This window comes from Geotrypetes seraphini, chromosome 1, assembly GCF_902459505.1.
Source record: "Geotrypetes seraphini chromosome 1, aGeoSer1.1, whole genome shotgun sequence".
Lineage (NCBI taxonomy): Eukaryota > Metazoa > Chordata > Amphibia > Gymnophiona > Dermophiidae > Geotrypetes > Geotrypetes seraphini.
The window spans coordinates 404,916,898-404,942,609 of NC_047084.1; the positions used below are offsets into that span (position 1 = coordinate 404,916,898).

The 25,712-nt window shown below is 43.0% G+C and overlaps 1 protein-coding gene across 1 annotated transcript in view; it reads right to left on the reverse strand.

The window, feature by feature from the left end:
• The window catches only part of TBC1D2 (TBC1 domain family member 2), a 523,004-nt gene that overhangs the window by 435,690 nt on the left and 61,602 nt on the right, over positions 1-25,712 (reverse strand). The window contains exon 2 of the mRNA XM_033918140.1: positions 5,840-6,247. Within this exon, the coding sequence (XP_033774031.1) occupies positions 5,840-6,241 (402 nt within the window). The 5' untranslated portion in view covers positions 6,242-6,247. The remainder of the gene's footprint in view (positions 1-5,839; positions 6,248-25,712) is intronic.

Genomic DNA, 25,712 nt, shown 5'->3' on the forward strand with positions numbered 1-25,712 from the left:
AGTCCAGAGTCAAAATGACGAGAGAGTGAATCAGTATATTGATAGGAGTATGGGTTGAGCCTTAATTTGTGAAAGCATTTCTGTGTTACAGCACTAATTTGCTGATGGAAAGTAAGATCTTTGTGAGGATAACACCAAGAAGTTTGACTTTGCTGTCTATTTGAATGGGAGAGGAATCAATGCTGATGAGAGTGCACAGTTGTTCAGTAGTAGAGGTTGGGAAAAGAACACCTACAGTTTTAGAAATGTTCAGAGCAAGTTTATTTTGCTAGAGCTAAGAATTGATTTTGTCAAGTTTGAAATTTATCTCAGTTATTTCTTCAGAGGATGTAGAATTTAGCGGGTGAAGTAATTGTATGTCATCGGCATAAATAAAAACAGTAAAGCCTATAGATTGAGCTAAGGTAAGTATGGGGGTCAAAAAGATGTTAAAAAGAAGGGGAGAGAGGATTGAGCCCTGAGGGACTCCTTAAGTTTGAGCAATCATAGAAGAGATAGAGTTGTTGAAACTAACCCTGTAGTTTTGATTGTGGAGATAGGAAAAGAACCATTGCAGAGTTGTAATAAGAGCCCAGCAATGATGATACAAAAGAAGACGGACTCCGATGTGTTGGGGTGGTGGATGAGTTGGAGAAATTATGGCTATGCTCTCTAGTAGCATGTCAAAAAGACTGAGTTGATTTCTGTGGAGCAAAAATCTTAAGCTTCTGAAGCTTTTATCTCTTCTGTGGTGGAGACTTAGAAGAGGACGATGTTGCTGGATAATGCCTCTTATATGAAGAAGAAGAAGGTTTCTGGGAAGATTTAGATGGTTGAGTCAGACTTAGACCCCGCTCAAGTAGCCCAGCTCTGTTCATGTTGAGTAAGTCTTTCTGTGGTATCCTCAATTGTCTCCAAAAATTCTTCTCCTAGACAAGGAATGTTGGCTAAGTGATTTTGCATGTTAATATCAAGGTCAGAGACCCAAAGCCAAGCTAGTCGTCCAATAGCAACAGACATAGTTGATGCTCTAATTGTCACATTGAATGCATCAAAAGTCAATCTAGCCATGAATTTTCTAGTTTGAAGGAGACTATGAGAAGTTTCTTGAAACTCAAAGACGATCAGATAGAATATACTGCTCAAAATCAGCAAATCTCTTATGAGTTGTTTAAGACAGAATGACAAAATAAACTATAGCCGAGAACTCTGCTAGTCAACATAGAGTTCTGATAAAGGCGGCGCCCAAACTTATCCATGATGCAGCCTTCACAGCCTGGTGGTGCACTGTTATACACTCGTGTGCTGGAAGATTTTTTAAGAGTAGATTAAACTAGCAAGGACTGGTGCTGTAGCTGTGGCTTATCAAACCCTTGGCATGTCAAAGAGTCAATTTTCCTAGGAGCTATGGGAAGTGTGAAAGGAGTTTCCCAGTTCTTAAACATAGCTTCCTTAAGTAAAATATGAAGACTCAACTTGAGGAGTTCCTTAGGAGGCTCATCAAAATCCAATGCCTCAAGGAGCTCTGCTCTCGGTTCAGTGTCTGCCTCCAATTTAATAGGCAAAGCTTTCCCAATCTGCCTGATAAACTTTGTGAAAGATAAACCTTCAGGAGGTGATCTGTGCCTGGGCGGTGGAGGAGATGGATATGATGATGCCATACAACTCTGCAGCAGATAACTTGGATCCAGATCAGTATGTAAAGAAAGATCTGAATCAACGTCCCCCACTCCCAGAGACTCTCTATAAGGAGAAGATGGAGATGGACGCATCTTGGACTAGGAATCGAGATGACAGTGAAAACGTTGAGAGTGTGTATATCTTATGTTGAGGTGAATGAAAACTGGTACAGTGAAATGTCGAGGATCTTTTAGATTTACTAGAAAAGCGAGGATCAGTACTGTGGGATCTCGATGCTCTTCGAGATGTAGATTTAGTAGGAGAGTGAGGTTTGGTACCCTGGGGCCTCGATGCGCCATGTTCAGGCTGGGCCAGTACCAAGGGAGTCAATGCAAGCACAGCTAGATCCTGATGGAATAAAACTCCTTACATTGGTCCTGGAAGGACTGCACTGGTACCATTGGCTCAACAGCCAGTACCATTGGTTCTGCAGAGTGCCAAGGCATGGGTGACCTATGAGGAAGCATGCCTTAAGGAAGACACAGGCAGCACTGATAGAGATCGCTGGTGGCATCGCCACTTAGCATGCATCAAGGGACTCAGTGTTGAAGATGCCTATACCACTAGGTGAGATGAGGACGGCTTCTTAGCAGGTCTTCCTAATGCAAGAACTGAGTCCAATGTTGAGGGAGGCGTCAAAGCTGGCATTGGTACCGCTGGCATTGATTTGTCCTCGGATGCCATGGCCTCTCCAAAAAAGCTTCTGTTGCTGGATGCGTCAAGCCTTAAGTCAGCGGGTACAAGAGTCTACTCTATGCTCCGGTCCTAGATGCTGAATGCACCAGTTGTGTAGATTAGTGGGCGGCTGGCAACAAGAGCCCTTCTTTAACCCACTAGAAGGCCATGACATGAGAGGAAAAATCTCATTGGCAAGGTAAAAAAATGCAATGGTTGCAATGTTGAGACTGAAAAATGAAAGTTCAAAGCTCGAAGGCGGCTAAACAGGCAAAAGGCCCGACTGAGGGAAGTTTGAATGTCAAAAATTAGATGAAAAAAATGGAGAAAGAAAATTAAAACACTAGAGTAACAAAGTTAAAAAAAAAAAAAAAAGAGCCAAAGGTAAAAATAGTTGACGAGAAGGCAACTCGTATGGACAGAGTCCAGACAACAACTTTGCACCGCAGAAAATGAAGAACTGAGGAACTGCGAGCTGATGTCAAGCGGGAAGGCACTCATGCTTGTGCGGTGCAGGCAATCTTGAAGCTTTGCAAAAGCTTAAAGTGACAGTACACTTTAACATTGTCTGTACCAGGCTCATGGATGACGTCACCCACATATGAGAATATGCTTCCTGCTTGTCCTAGGATAAAAGGTTATACACAGCATCAGCCATATGATCCATCCCAATCATTAAAAACTGGAGATCTTTGTCCATGATAGTCTGGACTGTGGTGCATCTTAGATTGGCAAGCTTGGGTGATAGATGCCGACGCTGTTTTCAATCCTGAGGCCATGGCTTCAAGAGTATTTTGTGCATATATCCAATCTACAGACCTGGGCGTCCTTTGATACCACACTGCCTTCCCTGGTAATGGAGGTATGTTTGGTAATCCACGCCACCAGTGAAACTACCTTGAGGGAACAAAAAAACTGGATAAATCCATCAGAAAGAGCTTTGACATAGCTTTGGACAACTGAAGGGGATGCACTTGCACTATTCTCTTCCTTAAAATTTTGACTTTTTTCTCTGGTCCTCGGACCAACTGGGTACCAACACCCTCCAAGGGACCAGAAGAGGCTAAACCAGCGTTAATCTGGCCTGAGGAGTCCATCCCACCTGTTTTTTAAAGTAAAAACGTGTTTTGAGGCAAACAAAGGCTTTTATTTTCAAATTGGGAAATCCAAGATGGTTGCTGCAGCAGCAATTTTAGTGCCAAAAACGGTCCAGGGGAGTACTGTGCCATGCTGTGTGCTGGGAGCTGCAAGAGTGGAAGCAGTCATCCCCAATCCTGGATTTTAAAAAAATGCTACAGAGCTGCACAGCCTGCACTCAAGTCCACTGTGGATGAATCTGGGATGAGCTGTGCTCCCAAGGAAATAGTCCCCGAGACCTCGAGCTGTCCGTGCAAGCTGTCCAAGTGAGTGCGCTGCCAAGCAGTCTGGCCCTTGGAAGCAGACTCAACTGCAGAGTTTACGCTCTCCTGCAGCCAGTCCTGTCCCACAAAGGAGATCCTCTGCAGTACCGAAAAGCCTTGCCAATGGTTAGTAGAAAAAAAAGGAATTTTAAATTAAAAGAAACATGAGCAGAAAAGATGAGCTCCTACTGTCTCGCTTGTAGGAAGACAAGTGAGGAGTTGAGGGGCTGCCCAAAAGTAAGGGAAGAGGATCAAAAAATGCAAACAAAGCTCTTTACAAAAGTTCTCATGAGAAGAGGTCCAACAATTGAGTGTCGTACTAGAAAAACAGGGTACTGATATTATAAGACAGGGTGGGTAACCATGGATCTTAAGGTCACAACCCAGTCAAGTTTTCAACATTTGCATACAATGGGAATAGTATTTATTGCAGCATATCTTGAAAACCCAACTAGGTTGTAGCCCTTCAGGACCATGGTTGCCCACTCATACTATAGCAGGGGTCTCAAAGTCCCTCCTCGAGGGCCGCAATCCAGTCGGGTTTTCAGGATTTCCCTAATGAATATGCATGAGATCTATGTGAATGCACTGCTTTCAATGCATATTCATTGGGGAAATCCTGAAAAACTGACTGGATTGCGGCCCTCAAGGAGGGACTTTGAGATCCCTGTACTATATGGTCTTGTGAGACCCATCTAGGGGCTGGCTTGACAGGGGGCTGTGAATTCTGAGCTGCCCTGCTGCAGGCTGATCAGGGAAATTCATCTCTCTAGAAGAGAGTCTTGTTTTACACATATTTAGCAGGCCAATCAGGGAAATTCATCTGTCCCAACAGGAAGAGTCTTGTCCCACCCATCTGAGGTAGGATGAAGAGGTTTGTGAGTTCAGGTGCCAGAGGCTCAGGCTCTGATCATTTGAATCTCTGTGGAAGGCTAGTGAAGTCTTCTTTTGCTGGAGAAATACAGATTTCTTGGAATTGCATCCCAGTTCTGGTTGAGAAAAGGGCCTTTTTAAAAAAAATATAGATAAAATGAGAGAGAAGTGATGTGTCTTGTCATACATATGAAAGACTGAGGCGGTGAGTGTTATGGGCACACAAGTGGGAAAGCACTGTCACAAAAATATCACTCAGGCGTAACTTATTCTGTCCTGCTTGACCATGGAAAAATCAAACAAAGAATTAAATCAAATTTTAAAAAAGACAAAAAAACCCCAAAACCTATCACCACCACCAAAAAAATATTAAGTGTAGACCATTAATTATGGGCATCTTTGTTGCTTGACCACTGTAACCTGGGTGAGCTAGACAAGCGAACTAGGAAGTTACCCAGCTTGCAGAAGTAGCAAAAAGTACCTGCAGTCAAAACAAAATAAACTCAAAAAACCATCACTGCATACTCGCAAGCAGGGTAGGCAATTTTCAAACAGCTTTTTCCTGTCAATCAAGTTTTCAGAATATACACAAAAGAATATGCAGGAGATGCTGTACATTTGCATACCAAGGAGGCAATGTATGCAGATCTCCTGCATATTCATTGTTAATATCCTGAAAATTTGATTGGCTGAGGTTCCCCCAGGAAAGATTTAGACATCACTAATTGTAGATCAATAGCCAATAAATGATTTATGGAAATTGTTTTCTTTATATACCCTAATGAGGGTAAAGTTTAAAACTTAAAAGTATGAAGACCATTATACATTTTTGCAGGATATGTTCTGGAAAGTTTGATGTTGGAATATAATGAATATTGAGATAAATTATTAAAATCTTGGGGGGGGGACAGTGGAGGGCTTAGAATTCTAAGAGTTAATTTGAAGGGGTGGGTGTCATAAGGCTGAAGGTTCACCTAGAGCTTTGCACCTATCTTAACTGTAACCAAATGTAACCATACTGCAACAACCATTCTAGGCCTCCACTTTCTCTTCAACCTTTCCTCATATTCATACCCTTAGTCCCTGAGCTGCTTCATCTCTGGAAACATCCAATTCAAAGTCAGTACAGCTTGAACTCCCCTTTATCTGTCTGCCAAATAATTTTAACCTATTAAAAATTCAAAATACATAAAACAAAAGGTAAATACATAAAGATAAAAGTAAGCACATACCTTAAGTATAAAAACTCGACCTGGTGTCTGGATTTCAAACATACCGTCTTCTGCCTCCACCTTGTAATCAAAGATGGCAGTAGAAAGATCAATGCTCCCTAGAGGGACAGCATCCCTTGCTGTTCTATAGTAGTATAATTGACACTTCTTGTCATCATAGCAGAACCAGCGATACTTCCAAGTCTTTATTGGCCCTTTCATGCCAAATTTGTTTAAATATCCACAGAGTTTCTTTCCAGGCACCTTGCTTTCTTGCATGGCAGGTTTCAGGTTTAAATTTTCTGGGGTCAGGTCTCTATCACTCAGTTCTCCCACATTGGCACAGTCATCGTCAAGATGGGCCAAATCAGAGTCAATTGGGATCATAGTCACAGTGCAATTTCCATCTCCATGAGCTTCCATTTTTCTCTAAAATAAAGATGGTTTAATTTTTTAATATAAATTACAAGATAAATATTTACTGAAGGTATGTATTCAAAAGCATTCTGTTTTTCAATAAATACTAAAGAGGGACTTTCTTGAAAGGTGGGAAAAGGGGTACAGAGTACCGGTAGTTAATCTGGATGGAAAATCAATTTGTGTAAAAGAAGGTCAAAGAATGTCTGAAAAGCTGATGATAAAGAAAGGTGTACCACAGGGTCAGCATTATCCGCGTTGCTGTTTAATATCTATATGGCAATCTTAGGAAAAGTTTTCGGTCAGCTAGAGCTTGAATATAGAATATACGCTGATGATATTCTATTCTATTTCCCAATATGAAAGCAGAAACAAGAGGTTGAACAAAGATTGAACTATTGTATGAAAGAGGTGTATTTGTAGATGTCATCTCATGGTTTAAAATTGAATATTAACAAGACTGAGGTTTTGATTGTGGGACAAGATTTGGAGGAAATTCAGGTGGATTGTTTTAATGTACTAGGAGCCCAAGTAGAATTAAAACAGGAAATAATAATACTGGGGGATCTGCCTAGATTCTACACTCACAATGGGAAAGCATATTTTGAAATCCATCTGGGGGGGGGGGGTGTTACGCATAATTGCGTCCCTCTTTAGTATTTATAGATTAAAACCAATGTTAACATTTTTTTTAAAGTATAGCTCTTATAGCCTAAGTGGTTTATACTTAGATGCATAAGAATTTTTCCCTATCTGTCCCAGTGGGCTCACACTCTATCTAATGTATCTGGGGCAATGGGGGATGAAGTGACTTGCCCAGAGTCATAAGGAGCAGTATGGGATTTGAACCCACAACTACAGGATGCTGAGGCTCTAGCTCTAACCACTGCACCACACACTCTCCACCATCTTTTGATTTTAGGATGGTTGTACAAGGTTTAATTTTACCAAAATTAGACTACTATAATTCACTCTCTCTTGGTCTGATGCAAACAAAGCATAAGGCTTTGCAGTTGGTGATGAATTCTGCAGCAAGGTTGATTACTGATACTCCAAGAATGGCACACATTTCACTTGTTCTGAAACAACAATATTGGCTGCCAATGAAGCAGAGGGTACAGTATAAAGTACTGTCTTTGGTTAGAGGGAGGTATGAAATTAACAGCAATTAAAGAAATGGGAGTGCACTATGCAACTACGAAAACAAAAATGTTTTCAATTGCTGGTATGCACTTATGGAATAATCTCCCTGAACACTTAAGACTATGTATTGACTGTAGAAGCTTCAAGAAATAATAAAAGACACAATTGTTGTAGTGCAGATGGGAAATCCCCTATGCTGTATTGGGTACTCATCCAGTATGTTTGAATGAGAAGGCAGAGATTGTTGATTTTATGTCTATGTGTTATGGTTTTATTTTATGAATGTTTGATCCTGGAAACTACTTAGATAATAGGCGGTATATAAACTTTTAATTAAAAAAATAAAATAGGGACAGTAGCAGCGCACTGATAAATTGAAACATGGCAGAGTAGATTGAGACATTTAGAATGTAAGTAGATGTAACAAGGCGATGTTTCCATGGGGACACTCCCACACAGAGACTTGCACCTTGTGTGATGAAGAAACTTACAAGTCTACACCTCCAGAGACTGTATGTGAGGTAGGCCAATTATCCCTTGATCGAACAGCAGAGCTATGTCAGGGACAGGTTGCTAAGACTAACTGTGCTTGAATAGACTATTAGAAGTACCAAGCTTCTGAAGAAATAGTGGTTTGACTTTTATATGCAATCTGCAGCCATTAATCCAAGCAAAGAACAAAACCAAAGCTGCAGTAGAACGTACAAAGAGCAGGAATTTATTAAAAAGTCATAAAAACATATATAACATATATACAATAAAAAATCCAAAAACTGGTCCTAATATCCTCGTGGACTAGACCCAATCTGTGTTTCAAAGAACACTTCTTACTCAGGGGTCCTACAAAAGATGGTGTCATACACAGGTATAAACCATATGTGAGTGATACTGTGAGTACTATAAAGAATGAGAACAGTGGTGAGTGCAAGAAAAGAGGATGTGGTGAAAAAATGAGAAAGATAATTACATATAAATAAAATGTATGTTGGTGGGAAAAATTAATAAATAAATATTAAACATATAACAAAGTGGAAAGAGAGAACCGCATTCAAGAGAAAATTAGACCAGAATGTCTGTAGGGAATCAAAATATCAAGAAAATATGGCTGAGATACCAGGGTGCAAATGAAATATGAATAGAAAACATGTGAATATGTGTGTAGGGCAAATAAAAGATGAAACAACAAACTGTGAACACTAAATGGAAAAAATGCCATATGATATGTAATATGAACAGCCCATAAGAAAAAAGGGATAAAGGAGAAAATGGAGGATGAATGTGTATACGTACCCGGATGGTGGTATGTAGAATATCAAAAAACCAGATTGGAAAAACCAAAATCTATACAAGTGAATGAAACATTATGTAAATAAGGCACAACCATAAAAGCAACTGTGTAAAACATACATACGAGGGTCATTTCATAAATAAAGCACACTATTTTATTTTATTTTTTAATTTATATGCTTTGTTTTTTTTTCAAGTATTTCTTTACAATCCTTCAATATAGTCCTCCTGCTTTGCAATGACCGAGTCCCAACGTCCGGGAAGCTTCATTATTTCATCCAAGACACCGTTTTTTGGGGGTTTTTTGAAAATAATTTTTATTAAAGAGTCAACAAGAAAAACAAGTGTGACACAATAAAGATATAGGAAAACAAAAATGGCAGGTGAAAATACAATACAACCAGCAACATTGTATAATGCACCAGGAATCTGGAGACCATAGATCAAAGAGGATGAGGAAAAGCTCAACACCCCCTCCCCCGATTATATAGCAAATGTAGAGCTTGGGCAGAAGCAAAAGAGAGAGTGTGGGCTCACTGAACATAGCAAGCCCCCCAGGCAGAGAAGAAAAGAGAGGCACAAAGCTCAAAAACCTCTCTCTCAGGACGATCCTATTGCAAGGACATCCTGTTTCTCTCGTCGGCCCCATAAAGTTTTCAATGTGTAAGACCTAACCCCAATAACTCCTAACTCGAGGGGTGACACACATACACCAGGCAACACAAACCAGACAAGCACTCAGACATACTCCACGCACACTCCCCATTCAATCTCCCCCCCAACCCCTCATGTCGGGAGACTAGAGATAGCCGCAGGCACATTCTCCACAAAGCCAGGTATGCCAGGACCTCTGGGTTGGTGGAGCGTTTATGATAGCAAAACTCAAAACGTGCCAGCTCAGACATCTGACTGAGCCAACATTCCAGGGGAATAGTCCCATCTTGAGTCCAATATTGTAAAATCGTTTGTTTAACTGTCAACAAGGTCAGTTAAATAAATCACCGCTGTAGTACAGTGAGGCCTTGCGCTTCCAGCAGGGTCTGATTGCCAAGAAGCTGCGTTTTATAATCCAACTCCAGGTCGCATTGTAAGACCAATTGAATCTGCGCAAAGGAAGATTTCCATACGGAGAGTTCAGGACAATCCAAGAAGGAAGGGCTTCGCCCCACAAACCCATGCAAGCACCTCTCTCTTTAGTAATGTATGCCCTATGGACGATTTTAAATTGGGTCACCTGCCAAGCCGCGGATTTCACAAAAGCATGCATGGTGTGAAAAAGCTCAAAAAATGTAGCAGGGGTATAATGTGCAGCAAGGTCCCGGTTCCATGTGTCCCGTAGATGTGTTAAATGCCCCTGGGAAGCGGAGGAACAAATCACCCAATACCATACTGGAAGGGATACTGGAAGGGAACTCTGGGAGGCTGGCACACAAAGTAGAGACTCATCAAAAGGGATTACAAAAAGAGTTATGGAAGAAGGGTTACAACGTTAGATCAGAGAAGGTTTCCAAGAGAGGGAAAAGTAGGATCTGGGGTTAGGGAGGGGATGGTAAGAGGGGGGTTAAGCTTTATCATGGTATTAAGCTTTATTAAGGGATTTCTTGAAGAGTATAGTTTTTATTTCCTTTCTGAACATCTTGTAGTCTGGGGTTGTTGTCAATAGGTTGGAGACTTGGTTGTCTATCTTCGCTGCCTGAGTGGCCAGTAGTCCGTTGTATAGTTTTTTCCGTTTTACTTCTTTGATTGGGGGGTAAGTGAATGGGGTGTGTGTTTTTCTATGCCTGGTAGAGGTGGTTTGGATGAGGCGGTCATTTAGGTAGGTTGGGCTGTCTCCATTTATAGTTTTAAATAGTATACAGTAGAATTTAAATTGTATTCTTTCCTGGATTGGAAACCAATGAGAATTGATGAATGCCTCAGTAATGTGATCATGTTTTTTCAATGAATAGACGAGTCTCAGAGCTGTATTCTGAATTGTCTGTAGTTGTTTAATCATTATTGCAGGGCAGGGGAGGTAGAGGATGTTGCAATAGTCTAGGATACTTAGGATTAGAGATTGTACTAGGAGCTGAAATTGTGTTTTTTCGAAGAATTTTCGGACTTGTCTAAGGTTTCTCATAACTGCGAGAGATTTCTGTATTGTTTTGTTAATTTGTGGTTGCATGGTGCAGCCTCTGTCAATAGTCATACCTAGAAGTTTTAGGGTGGTTTGCAAAGGGTAGTTGATAGAGTTGATTTCTAAGTTGGTTATGGTTGGGATTTTGTTATTTTCTAGGAGGATGAATTTAGTTTTGTCTGGGTTGAGTTTCAGTTTGTGGTCTTCCATCCAAGTCGTAACTCTAGCTAGAGTTCTGTGTAGTGTGTCTGACATTAAGAGCATTGGTTGGTCGAAAGGAATGAGGATGGTGATGTCATCAGCATAGCTATAAGAGGATAGGCCTTGTTTGTTCAGGTAAACGCCAAGAGAGGCTGTATATAGGTTGAAGAGAGTAGGGGACAGTAACCAGTGTTCCCTCTAAGCTGAGCAGGAGTCCTCCACCCACAGTCTCACCAATAGAGGGTGCTGTTTCACTGTCACATTTTTCAATTGTGAGGGACAGGCAAGTTCTGCAGGACTCCAGGGAACATACCTGTCCTTAGCGACTGAAAATATTCCACCCCCTAGTGGTAGCAATGCAGCTGGAGGACACCTGCTCAGCTTAGAGGGAACAGTGGTGGGGACCCTTGTGGAACGCCGCAGGGGTTGGACCAAGGTTTGGATTTTCTTTGTCTGATTTTACTTTGTATGTTCTGGATTTTAAGAAACCTTCAAACCATGAGTATACTTTATCTAAGATACCTATTGAGTCCAAGATTTGCAGTAGGATGTTATGGTCTACCAGGTCAAATGCCGCCGTCAAGTCCAACTGTATGAGCAGCATTTTTTTTCCAATGCTGAGGTGTTGTCTTGCTGTGTCGATAAGGGAGCCTAGTAGTATCTCTGTGCTGAAGTTAGTTCTGAAGCCGGATTGCGTGGGATGGAGTAAGTTATGGTCCTCGAGATAGTTGGTGAGGAATTTGGCTACTAATCCTTCTGTTAGTTTGATATATAGAGGTATTGAGGCTATTGGTCTGTAGTTGGATGAGAGGTCTGTTGGTCCTTTTGGGACTTTTAAGATTGGGGTGATGATGATTTCGCTGAGGTCATTCGGGAAAATGCCATCTGTGAGCATGGTTTGTATCCAGTGTAGGAGTAAGGTACGGAACTTAGTGCTCACTGATGACAGGAGATATGGTGGGCAGTGGTTGAGTTCACATGAAGCGTGGCAGTACTTATTGTAGAGTTTGTTGAATTTGGTCCAATGTATCTTAGGGAATTGGGACCAAGATCTGTCTGCAGCACAAGATTCATTTTCTGTGGGGAGTATTGTGACTTCGAGTAGGTGGGTTGGGTTACTAATGAGAGTAGCTCTGGTGTTTGTAATTTTATTCTTGAAGTGTTCAGCTAGGAGGGAGGCTGAAGGGGAGGAGTTATTGTTAGTGGTCAAATAGGGTATGGGGTTAGTTAGATCTTTTAATATTTGGAATAGTTTTTTGGTGTCTTGGGTTTCCGTGCCTATTAGGTTGGTGTAATGTTTTTTTCTCTTTTCTTTTAATAGAAGTTTGTATTGTTTGTTAATTTTTTTCCAGGCGGTTTTCATGTGATCTTGGTTGGTTTTTCTTTCCAGACGTCTACATTGTCTCTTGAGTAGGAGTAATTCTTCGTCGAACCATTGGTCTGATCGTCTGCATGTTCTGGTTTTGGTTCGAAGTGGGGCTTGTTCATCAAGGATGTTGTTGCTCAAATAGCCCCAGTGTGAAATGAAGTCTTTGGGGTTATCTTCTTGGATTGTTTCGTCTACTTTTGATCAGAAAATGGCAGGCTCGATGCGTTTGCGTGATGTGTAGGTTACTATTTTGGATATTGGTTTGGATTTGTTTTTGGTCCAGATGATGTTGAAGGTGTAAGTGTAGTGGTCTGACCAGAGGGATGGGGACCAGGTTCCATTAGACGTTTGAATTTCTGAAGTAGATGTTTGATGGTTCACGAAGGCTGCAATGTCCTGTTGGTGTCCTTTCTCATGAGTAGTTTGTGGGTTTAAAATTTGGAAGGATAGGGCATTGAGGAAAGAAAGTAGATTGTCTACTGGCTTGGATGAATGGTCTTCAAGATGAAGGTTTAGGTCTCCTAGGATAAGATTGTGTGCTGCTGTAAGTGAGTTTTAGTATATGAAGTTTTCAAATTCATATCTAACCATGGCCCAGTTTCCCGGTGTTATATAACAGAGCATGCAGTTTAGTGAGTTTTTCAGTGCGGTGGAAGAGATTTGACATGCTAAAAGGTCCATGTAAGGGGTGGAAGTTTTTTCCAATATGTTTAAGGTTAGGGAGTCTTTGAGTAAGATCGCTAATCCACCTCCTCTTTTTTTCTCTCTGCAGGTCACTGTAATTTTGTATCCTTGAGGGCAGACTTCTGTAATTCTTGGGTCTGTGTCCAATGTTAGCCAGGTTTCTGTGAGGAAGAGGCAGTCTAGGTTTTCGTTTTTTATCCAGGTTTTTATAAGTTCTGTTTTTGAACCTAGGGCTCTGACGTTTAAGTAGGCACAGTTAAGGGTGGTGGTTTCTGTTTGGTGGTTGTGAATCGTTTTAGGGTAGATGAGTGAATTTGGGTTAGAGTGTGGTTTGGTCTTGGGTTGTGTTGCTCTTCTTCCCCATGCTGGTGTTATGGGGTGTTGAACGCTTGTTTGGTGGTTGGAGTTTCTGTCTATTGGAACTCTCCTGTTAGGGTGAAGGGTTTTGATTGCAATTGAGCTAGTGGGAATGTTGGGTAGGTTGTTTGCTTCTACCTTACAGCTGGATATGAGAAGGATTATTAATAGGATAATCTGGGTGTTTGTGGAATTAGCTTCATTATGGAGGTGGGGCTGCTGGTAGAGACAGTGTAGTTTCTGGTGGTTAGGTTGTTGGCTGTGTTTAGTGTCTGGGTAGGAGAGTGGGTTGTGGAGGGAGGTGTTGAGGACCGGCGAGAAGGTAAAAGAAACTAAAACCGGCAAAATCAAACTTTTAAACTGTTGGGGAGATCCCGCTGAGCCTTCCAACTGGCTCAGCGGTGCACCATCGGGAGGGGAGGGGGCGGAGTTCGCTCCCTCGCACAGAGTGTGCCTTACTCTGCTCCCGCTCTGCCCCGAGTGCTCCCGGTCCATGGGGGGAGGTGTTGAGGTCCGTCGTTAAAGATTATAAAGGCCCAATAGATATGCCCTCCAACTACAGATCCATCGCTTCAATACCAATCTTATGTTAAACTAATAGAAGGACTAGTTGCTCAATACCTCACTAACTACCTGGAAGATCACAACCTACTTCATCCCTCACAATCAGGGTTCAGATCCAACCATAGCACAGAGTCACTACTAGCAACCCTACTAGACACAGCCCGACAGCACCTAAGCAAAGGTAGAAGGATGCTGCTAATTCAACTTGATCTCTCTGCTGCATTCTACCTGGTTGACCACTCCATACTACTACAGATACTTGAAGCCATAGGGATCTCAGGCAGGGTATACAACTGGTTCCAAGGATTTCTTAAATCAAGAACTTACAGAGTAAAATCAAACGATCTTAAATCAGAACCATGGTCTAACCCCTGTGGAGTTCCACAAGGGTCACCACTGTCGCCTACACTCTTCAACCTCTTTATATCCTCCCTTGGGACCACTCTAGATAACCTAAATGTAACATCTTTCAGCTATGCAGACGACATCACCATACTTCTCCCCATTGATTCTCCAGATCCCACCTCAACAGAAAAACTGAAAAAAACACTAGAAGCAGTGGATAAATGGATGATAGACCACAAACTGAAACTAAACTCAGACAAAACAAAATTTATTTTGCTCGAAAAGGCCAAAACCCCTTCCATTTCAGAATTAGAAATTAATGCCACCAAATATCCTATATAGTCCGATCTTAAACTCCTAGGAGTGATGATAGATAGATAGATGCTGCACAATGCAGATCCAAATTAACAAGACTACCCAGAAAGCATTTTTAACCATGAGAAATCTACGAAAAATAAGAAAATTCTTCGACATAGAGCAATATAGGCTCATAATCTCATCCCTAGTCCTAGGTCTAGTGGACTATTGCAATATCCTCTATCTATCATGCCCTGTATACATGATAAAACAACTACAGATTGTACAAAACACAGCTCTCAGATTGATCTACTCGCTAAGTAAATATGACCACATCACCACTGCCTACCTAGACTCACACTGGTTACCAATACAAGCACGAATTCAAATCAAACTATACTGTATATTATTCAAAGCTTTAAATGGCACTGCTCCCACTTACCTAAACAACCGCCTAAATCAGAACCTTACTACTAAACAAAGAAGAACTCAGACCTCATTTACTTACCCCCCATTCAAAGGTACTTGGCACAAGAAGATGTTTGACAACCTACTAGCGACGCAGGCTGCGAAACTTGACCACCCAATCTCCAACTTGCTGACAACAATGAACAACTTCAATTCATTTCGAAAAGGAATCAAAACCCTGCTATTCAAAAAATTTAGCCAGATATCTTAACTCTTCCCCTTGTCCTCTTCCCTCCCTTGTAAATCCCCCCTCAAAGTCTCACCCTCTCTTGTAATTTTTTCTCTCCAAAGTATCAAGTTTTTTAAAATTAGTTTTCAAGTTTTATTAGGATTTTATATACCGCCTATCAAGGTTATCTAAGCGGTTTTACAATCAGGTACTCAAGCATTTTCCCTATCTGTCCCGGTGGGCTCACAATCTATCTAATGTACCTGGGGCTAAGGAGGATTAAGTGACTTGCCCAGGATCACAAGGAGCAGCGCGGGGTTTGAACCCACAACCCCAGGGTGCTGAGGCTGTAGCTTCAACCACTGAGCCACACACTCCTCATGTATACAGCTCCCTAAATTACACTCCCTAAATTACACTCCTCATGTATACAGCTCCCTAAATTGCAAATCCCCTGGAAATGTCCAGTTAGCTTCTTTGTAACCCTTATTCCTAAACTGTAATTTTCCTGGAAAAATTCCAGTTAGCTTCCTTCTTCTCTCCAAAGTATCATCCATGTATACAGCTCCCTAAATTGCAAATCTCCTGGAAATGTCCAGTTATCTTCTTTGTAATCCTAATTCCTAAACTGTAATTTTCCTGGAAATGTCCAGTTAGCTTCTTTGTAATCCGCCTAGAACTGCAAGGTACGAGCGGAATAGAAGTCATTAATGTAATGTAATGTAATTTGTGTGCAGGTAAATTCCAAGATAACGGATCAGTTTGTGTACTGGGGGAATCTACAACACAGCATGCTAGGGCTCCCAGCCAAGCCCCATCAGAGGTAACAGTTCAGATTTCTCACAGTTCACTTTAAGACCCGAAAGGGTGCCGAACTCTGCCACCAAATGTAACTCCACCGGTAGGTGAAGGGGGGCCTGTTCCAAAAAAGCAAGATATCATCCGCAAACAATGTGATACGACACTCTGCACTCCCTATTTGGATACCACGTAACTCAGGACTAGAGCGAATCTTAATGCCTAGCGGTTTGATGGCCAAAACAAACAGTGGAGAGAGGGGACATCCTGTCACATCTCCCGGCAAAGCTGGAAAGAAGTCGATAAGCTACCATTAATTATAAGGCGTGCCTGCGGCGCAGTATAGAGGTCCCTAATCCAAGTGATAAAATTCCCATCCAGGCCATACTCGGGCAACACCCAAAAAAGGTACTGCCAAGAAATGCTATCAAAGGCCTTTTCCATATCAAACCCAACGATCATGGAAGTGCCCTCCATCCCCCACCCCTATGCTCATGGAGTGCCGTTAACGCCTTAAGTAGATTTATGGATGCATAGCGCTGAAGAACAAACCCTACCTGATCATCCCCAGTAAGCCGGAACAGGAACAGATTCAACCTAGCCGCCAAAATAGAAGCCAACTTGACATCTTGGTTCAATAACGAGATCAGACAATAGGAACCAACCTGAGTGGGGTCCTTCCCAGGTTTTGGGAGCAAAGTAATATGAGCTAAATTACACCGGAGCCTGAAGTAGTAGTGGAGAGGAAATTGAAATAGTTACTCGAGGGCTGGGCAAGAAGATCAGGCAAGAGTTTATAGTATTCCGGGCCAAACCCATTGGGACCTGGAGACTTGGTAAGCTTCAGCTTCTTAATCCCTAGACGGATCTCCTCCATGGATATGGGAACATTCAACCACTCTGCCTGTTCCCCGGAGAGCTGTGGAAGACGAAGATCCTGTAAAAATTGATCCCGTTCCCCTTCGGTAAAGTCCCTCCGCGCACAGAGAGTGCGATAGAACTCTACAAATTGCTCCCGAAAAGACACCATTTTAATTTAGTTGCCGAATGGCTCAGGTACCATAAGAACATAAGAAACGCCTTCACCGGATCAGACCTAAGTCCATCTAGTCTGGCGATCCGCACACGCGGAGGCCCAGTTAGGTGCTCTCTGTTGGAGACCCGGATTTCCCGTATCCCCCGATATGATTTGCAAGAAGGTGTGCATCCAACTTGCGCTTGAAACCCTGAACACTAGTCTCTGCCACAAGCTCCTCTGGGAGAGCATTCCAAGCGCTCACCACTCGCTGTGTGAAATAGAACTTCCTGACATTTGTCTTGAACCTGCTGCCACACAGTTTCAGACTATGACCTCTTGTCCGTGTCACAACTGAAAATGTCAGTAATGCTTCTTCCTGGTCTATTATGTCAAATCCTTTTAATATTTTAAAAGTCTCTATCAAATCCCCTCTCAATCTTCTCTTTTCGAGGGTGAACAGTCCCAGTTTTCTGGGACTTCCAGAGATGCAAATCGTCCATGCATAGGTTCTTTCAACTTTGGAAAAAGGTCAAAGTCTGGTGGTCTCATGTCTGGACTGTAGGGAGCATGAGGTAACACCTCCCAGCCGTATTCGTGTAGTTTTTCAATGACATTCCCTATGTGCGGGCGAGCGTTGTTGCGAATAATGATTGGCTAAGCAACCTGAGGTCAGGTTTTGTGCATTTTTCTACACATTTTTTGCAAAAAATCACAATAATACACTGCTGTGACACTTCTTCCACATGGAACTTTGTCTGTGATGATGATAACTTCATGATCATAAGCAAAAATCATCATTTGTTTGACTTTTGATTGAGCTTGTCAAAATTTTTTTGGTTGTGGGGAAGATGGAGCTCTCCACTTGTTATTGAAAAACTGTGTGAATACGGCTGGGAGGTGTTACCTCAAGCTCCCTACAGTCCAGACATGAGTCCACCAGACTTCGACCTTTTTCCAAAGTTGAAAGAACCTATGCGTAAACATCGTTTGGCAACTCTGGAAGAACTTTCTTCTGCCGGTACCCAAGCCATTTGGCAACTGAACTAAAATGGTGTCTTGGATGGAAAAATGAAGCTTCCCGGACGTTGGGACTTGGTCATTGCAATGCAGGGAGACTATATTGAAGGATTGTAAAGAAATACTTGGAAAAAAAAATAAAACGTAAATTAAAAAAAAATAGTGTGCATTATTTATAAAAATGACCCTTGTAAATGGCAATAAGAAAAAAGAACAATACAATGGATGATACAAATACAAGTTTGAGTAAAACTTAGATTACAGTTACCCCCTGGCCTCCCAGTCTCACCTTTAAAGCTAATTACAGCAGCCTACAGAGGATCGCCAGCAGGTAAAATGATTTTATTTTCAATATAGTGATTGAAATGTGTAAGTTTTGAGAAATTATATCTGTTGTGTATATTGTGTGTATATGAAAAATGAATGGAAAAAATTGCATTACAATTAGTAAAGGGGATGGGATCTGAGGCAGAGCTTGGGTGGGCCTAGGGAGGTTTGTGGTTGTGGTACTCAGTTGATATTTGTTAGACTTAGGGGGTACTTAGCTTGAAGTAGTTGAGAAACACTGCTGTAGGCAATTAGCTGGTACCAGGGTCTCTCCTCTCCGGCCCTCTTCCCTTCTGGCACCCCCTACTGGCGTCTCAGGACCCATCTGGAGGGCCTCTGCAAATGCGCGGACATTGATGTGATGATGTCACACATATGCATGATATAATGTGCCACACTTTCACAAAAGATGATGATGTCAAAAATAAGTGTAGGCAGGAAACCTCCATTGTACTCCCTATTGAATAAACTGTAAGCAGGGCTGTCTATGCAGTTGATAGATGAAAAAATTTTTTTCAACTTATCTCTATTGATCGGTACACCGACGATGGCCAGCGTTTCACCAACTTGCTGCCTCAGGGTGTAACAAAATCCGATCAAACTAGGGCCAGGAAAGAAAATTACATCAGAAAACTGGACTTATGCATAACTTCAAACAAATCTAAAGAAGCCACTCTGACGGCCTGCAGACGATCCTCATTTATTTCCGAAGTAATATCGTCATCATCATCGCTGATATCCATGTTGTTGCCTCCTTCCGCTGCACTGGTAGTACCCGTAGTGTCATTGGTTTCATAAACAATGCCCGCTTTTCTAAATCCGTTTCGAATGGTATTTGGTGTTATTTTGTCCCATGCTGAAGCCACCCACTTGCAGACTTCTGTGAAAGTTGCCCGCTTCAGCCGCCCCGCGGGTGTGTATTCGTGCGTGCCGCTCTGCATCCACTCCTCCCACTCCTTTCTAACAAAAGTCTTGAATGGATGATTCACTGCGATGTCAAGTGGCTGCAGCTTACACGTCAGGCCTCCAGGTATCACAGCGATGTGGGCACGAGTAGAATTAATGTAGGCCTGAACATTTTTTTCTTTGTGGGCAGCCATGGCATCAAAAATTAACAAGGATTTTTTTGCAAAGAATCCACCCTGTCTTGCCCTAAAGCATTTATCTACCCACAATCTCATTACGTCGTAGTCCATCCATCCCTTCTTGTTGCAGTGCACAACCACACTGGTGGGCAGCTTTTCACGGGGCATAGTGACCCTTTTGAAAATGACCATGGGCTTTAACTTAACCCCGCTAGCTGAGCAACCAAGAACGACTGTAAAACACGTTCTTTCATGCCCAGTTGTGGTGATGGCAACAGATTTAGTACCTGTGGGGGCTACGGTTCTTGTCGCTGGAATGTCGAATGCCATTGGAATTTCATCCATGTTGATGACGTCCTTTGCAGTGATGCCAAGTTCAGATATTTCTTTGGCGACAAAGTCATGGAAATCAATCAATTTTTGCTGCCAGTCATCCGGAAGTCGCTGGCCAACAGTTGTTCTCATTCGAACTGATAGTCCGTTCCTTTTCATAAATTTTGAGATCCATGTGAAGCCAGCTTTGAAGTCGGGTATTCCTCTTCCATTGGCAAGTAGTTTTGCCTTCATCTGAATCGCAACAGTAGAGACTGATTGATTTTGCTCCCTTCTCGCCAGAATCCACTGCTTCAAGTCATCCTCCAGCTGAGGCCATTTTGGTTTGGCCCCACAATGTGCCCGTTTTCGCGGATTGCATTTCTCCAGTTCCTTCTTATCTTTTCTCCATTCACGCACCGATGTTTCTCCAACATCGAACTCTCTCGCTGCGGCCCGGTTGCCTATTTCCTCAGCTTTCGCAACGACTTTAAGCTTAAAGTCCGCTGTATATGACTTTCGTCTCATTCCTTCCATTATGGCGGTAAATTTAAATTTAATTGATAAACTCTACTACCGAGTAGATAAATGCAGAATACCAATCTGAAGAGATCAAATTACTGAAATGTGGGCTCTACATGCAGCATTAATCTTTTATAGGCTTACCCAAAGGCTGAGATGCTGTTGTAAAGGCAAAATGGTATTCACTGGGCAAATTACTAGGCCAGATAGAGGGGGGACAAAGCCACGTGGTCAAAAGCACGCCGCGACAAAGGCCCGCCTTGGTGACAGGTCAAAAGCGCGCCCCGACAACCCGGCGCAGAAAACTGAGCGGTAAGCAAGCTCAGACCATCTTCTTTGTAGATGGTCTGCGCATGCTTACAGAGCGGCAAGCAGGACAGGGCGGCGAAAGGAGCAGTCGGGACGAGAGGAGACTCGGGGCAGGGCTGGCAAGGTTTGGACGGGACCAGAGGAGACTCGGGGCAGAGTCGGGACGAGAGGAGACTAGGGGCAGGGCTGGCAAGGTTTGGACAGGACCAGAGGAGACTCGGGGCAGTCGGGACGAGAGGAGACTCGGGGCAGGGTTGGCAAGGTTTGGACGGGACCAGAGGAGACTCGGGGCAGAGTCAGGACCAGAGGAGACTCGGGGCAGGGCTGGCAAGGTTTGGACGGGACCAGAGGAGACTCGGGGCAGAGTCGGGACCAGAGGGCGGCGACAGGAGAGTCGGGGCAGAGTCGGGACCAGAGGAGACTCGGGGCAGGGCTGGAAAGGAGAGTCAGGGCGGCGACAGGAGAGTCAGGGCAGAGTCGGGACCAGAGGAGACTCGGGGCAGGGCTGGAAAGGAGAGTCGGGGCGGCGACAGGAGAGTGGGGCAGCAAGCAGCATGCGCGGTATACGCGTGAGCACACTATATAAAAATTTTTTTACATCTATTTCGGTTTCCCGCGCGCTATACCCGTGTGCGCGTTTTACACGGGTGCGCGTTATCTACGTGAAAATACGGTACTGTCTTCCATGAACGACATGGTACCTACTACATTCTCGTGTGTAACTTTTCCAATCTCCATCCTTCTCCAGGATCTTGTTCTGTGAACACAGAACAGAAATATTTGTTTAACATGTTTGCTTTTTCCTCATCACTTTCCACATAGATACATATCATCTTTTAGTCTCGCAATTCCATTTTTCATCTTCTTCCTTTCATTAACATATTTGAAAAAAATTTTGTCTCTCTTTTTTACATTCCTAGCCATTTGTTCTCCATTTTCGCCAGACGTATCTCTCACTTGGCTTCTCTCAGTTTCACCTGGTAGTCCTTTCTGTACTCCTCTTCTTGGGTAATTTTATATTTCACAAATGCCAGCTTTTTTGCCTTTATTTTCTCCACCACAAGTTTAGAGAACCATTTTGGTTTCATTTTTTGTCTTGTTTTTATTTATTTTCCTCACATAAAGGTCAGTAGCCATTTTTATTGCTCCTTTCAGCTTAGTCCACTGTTTTTCCACTTCCCTTATGTCCTTCCATCCTAGCATCTTTTTCTTCAGGTACACTCCCATTTTACTAAAGTCCGTACGTTTGAAATCTAGGACTTGTGTGGCCGCCCTCCACTTTAGCTTTTTTATCAAACCAAACCGTTTGATGATCGCTATTTCCCAGGTGGGTACCCACTCAAACATTAGAGATACTCTCCCCATTTGTGAGGGGCAGATCTAGTATCGCTTTTTCCCTTCTGGATTCCATCACCATTTGTCTGAGCAGAGCCTCTTGAAAGGCATCCACAATCTCCCTACTTCTTGTCTTTTGCTGATGGTAGACTCCATAATTGTATTTCTTACATACGCCACCCCCACCTTCTAGTTTAAATGCCTAGATAGAGACCATAACCAGGGCCGGATTAAAGGCACGTGCCTAGGGCCCAAAATAGTCAAGGGGGCCCGCTGAATGAGACCACTCAAATTTGTTTTTTTCAAATGGCGATGCCCCCCCTTCCCAGCATCGATTTGCAACATCAGGCCCCCCTCCAGCATTGATCGGCAACATCGGGCACCTCCCAGCTGATCGATCAGCAATATTGGGCCCTCACCCAGCATCGATCGGCAACGCCGGGTCCCCCCGACGCAAACAGGGTAGTTGCCCTGGGCCACCGACTGCCTGGTGAAATAGTAATGCTCGCTCTCTCTCCTGCCACTGCCGAAGCCTGTAAACAAATTTAACACATGCCATGGGGTTCTAATAGTGCGTGTGATGCTGCCGGATTCCCTCCTCCTCCTCTAACAACAAAATGGAAAGTTACATCATGAGGAGGAGGGAAGCCATCAGGCCTGGGGAGGGGGACGATGGAAGGGCAGTCGGGAAGAACAAGAAATATGTTGGGGCAGGGGATGAGAGAGAAGGGGAAATATTGGACAAGGGCAGGAAGGGGGCTGGATCATAGGGTGATGGGGGAAAGAACAGCAGGAAAGAGAGCGGAAGCAATCTTGGAACTTGAGGAAGAGGGAAGAGAGAGGTGGTGAGATGACTCATTATGGGGGAAGGGACAGGAGGGAAAAGAGATGGGATAAGAAGATAGTGAAGGAAAAAGGACAGGAAGATGTTGGGCTATAAGAATGGAGGGAGGGGATATGTTGTAAATTGTGAAATCGTGAGAAAGACCAAGGGATGGGGGTGGCAAGGAGATAAATGAGAGGAAGATAGCCTTTAGCCCCTAACCTCCTCACTGTTGCTTTCCCACATGCGCCTATTGCTGACGGCACACGTTCTCCCCACTTCCATCATCTGCCCCCTTCTCTCCCTCCCTCCACCCCAGGCAATTTACTGAGGGGGCAGGATAATGCAATCGAATTGCCTGGGGTGGGGAGAGAGAGAGAAGGGGCAGATGATGGAAGTGGGGAGAAGGGGGCAGAAGATGAAAGTGGGGAGAAGAGAGAGAGAAGGGGGCAGATAATGGAAGTGGGGAGAACTTGTGCCGTTAGCATCACGCACATGTGGGAAAGCAGCAGCAGTGGTGATAGGCTCTCACCTCCTTACCACTGTTGCTGCTGTTTTCCCGCATACTGGATGGGGGTGAAGAAGATAGAGTTTGTGAGATAGTGGAGGGGTAAAGAAAAGGGATAGCAAGCTGTGAGTAGACACAGTGAAAAGAGGGAAACTGAGGACTGAATAGTAAGAAAGAATTTAATTTAGACGAAGGCAAAAAATAGAGAAGGAAGACCAGAAAAGGAAAGGGAAGAGAGAGGAGAGATGCCAGAGAACGGGGAAGGAGACAGAGATATCAGATCTGAGTGGAGGAAATGAGAAGAGAGAGATGCTAAAAACTACAGGGGGGAGAGAAGGAAGGAGAAAGATGCCAGACCATGAGGGGAACAGAGGGAAGATAATGGATGCCAGACCAAGAGGAGGGGGGGGGCAGGAGACATTTTCTGGAAGGAGCAGACAGTGGATGGAAGGAAGAGAATGACAAGAAGATGAGGAAAGCAGAAACCACAAGACAAAGGTAGAAAAAAGAATTCTTTTTTTTTTCTTTAGGATAAAGTAGTATTGTGTTGATAAATGTTTGGAAATAGAAATGGTGATCCTTTTATTGGACTAATTTTAATACATTTTTGACTAACTTTCAGAGACCAAATTCTCCTTCTTCAGGTCAGGACTGGATACTGTAACAGCAGTACAGTATACTTTACTGACCTAAGGAAAGAGGGTTTGACCTCTGAAAGTTAATTTAAAAATGTATTAGTCCAATGGTATTATCTTATTTTCCATTTTGTGTTTTAATTTGTAAAGTGATTTGTTATTTCTCTTTTTTCAAATTTACATCTGCTATCTTTATATTTTGTTCAGTACTGAGGGATATGCACTACTGTTTCTTCACCCCTTAAACTGTACTGCTCCTTCGGTTTGTAACACATGCCAGCATACTGAATGCTCTGCACTGTTCTGATGGCCATAGAATTACCTATGATCGTCAGAACAGTGCAGAACATTCAGCCTGCCAGCCAGCGCTAAAACCTCTTCCGTGCGTTTGTAAAAAGGGGAGGGGGAGGAGGAGTTTAGTATGTTATTACTTATTCCATACTGGGTGAGGGTGGTTCTGTGTCCTGTGTGTATGAAAAACATGGTTTTCTGTTAGCATTGACCAGCCTTGTTTAACAAAATGCATCAGGCATGATTCCTGGGAGCACCTTGAATAAACCTGATTGAATTTCCTTATTGTCTGCCGATCTTCTTTTGTTCTATGTTGGATTATTTGGTGGACTGCTTGCCTTGTTGTTTTGTCACAAATAAACATACATGGAGTGAAACACACCAGAGGAGATACAGATTTGGTTGTTTATACATATATATATGGGTTAAAGTTAGACGACAGAGTGAGGCAGTTGAGAGGAGTTGCAAACTTGGTTATTAATATAGACTTATGTTTCGGATAGTATTACTGCTTTACAATGCATTTGAACACTTTTATATACATATGGAAAGGGTTCAGAGTTAAAGTCCTGGGCAAATAGGTGGGAAGGGAAGGAAGTTGGGATTTGTTTGGAGATGTTTGGAGCTTGCATAGAACTAAAACTGTACACTGGCACTGGTATGGTAATCTTTGTTGTTTGTTTTGAATTTTATAATAAAAGAAAAAAAGAAATACAAGTGGAAATAAAGAAGTAAATAAGGAAATGGGGTGGGGCATGGGTGGGGCAGGGCTAGAGGGCCCAGTGTACTTGTGTGCCTAGGGGCCCTCGAAGAATTAATCCTGCCCTGACCAGAACTGAACACAATACTCAAGGTGATGCCACACCATTGAGCGATACAGAGGCATTATAACATTCTTAGTCTTGTTTACCATCTCTTTTCTAATAATTCCTAGTATCTTGTTTGTTTTCTTGGCTGCAGTCATGCATTGAGCAGAAGGTTTCAGTGTGTTGTCAATAATGACACCCAGATCTTTTTCTTGAGCGCTGACCTCCAAGGTGGACCCTAGCATCCGGTAACTATGATTTAGATTATTCTTCCTAGCATCTGCACATGCAAATGAGGTTGGCAGAGAGTTGCAGTGGGTCGCTAAATTTGCATGTGCCGATTGCTGGTGATAGCAATTGGCACATGCGCAGAATAAACACACACATAAAAACAAATAAACAAAAAAAAGATTCCAAATTGAAGATTGGAAGGAGAGATGCCCATTCCCTCTCATCGCTGATGTAAAGCAACCCCCACCCTCACTCTGGCAGCAGGAGGAATTCCTACTCCCTCCTGCTGCTGCTATCAAGCAACCCCTACCCCCCAAGGAACACCCTAGTAATGGGAGAGATGCCTACTCCCTCCTGCCCCTGGGAGTGTAAGGAGGGTTGCTTAATGGCAGTGGTGGGATAGAGTGGTTATCCTCCCGTTGGTGGGGTAAGGGGTGCTTGATGATGGCAAAAGTTTCTG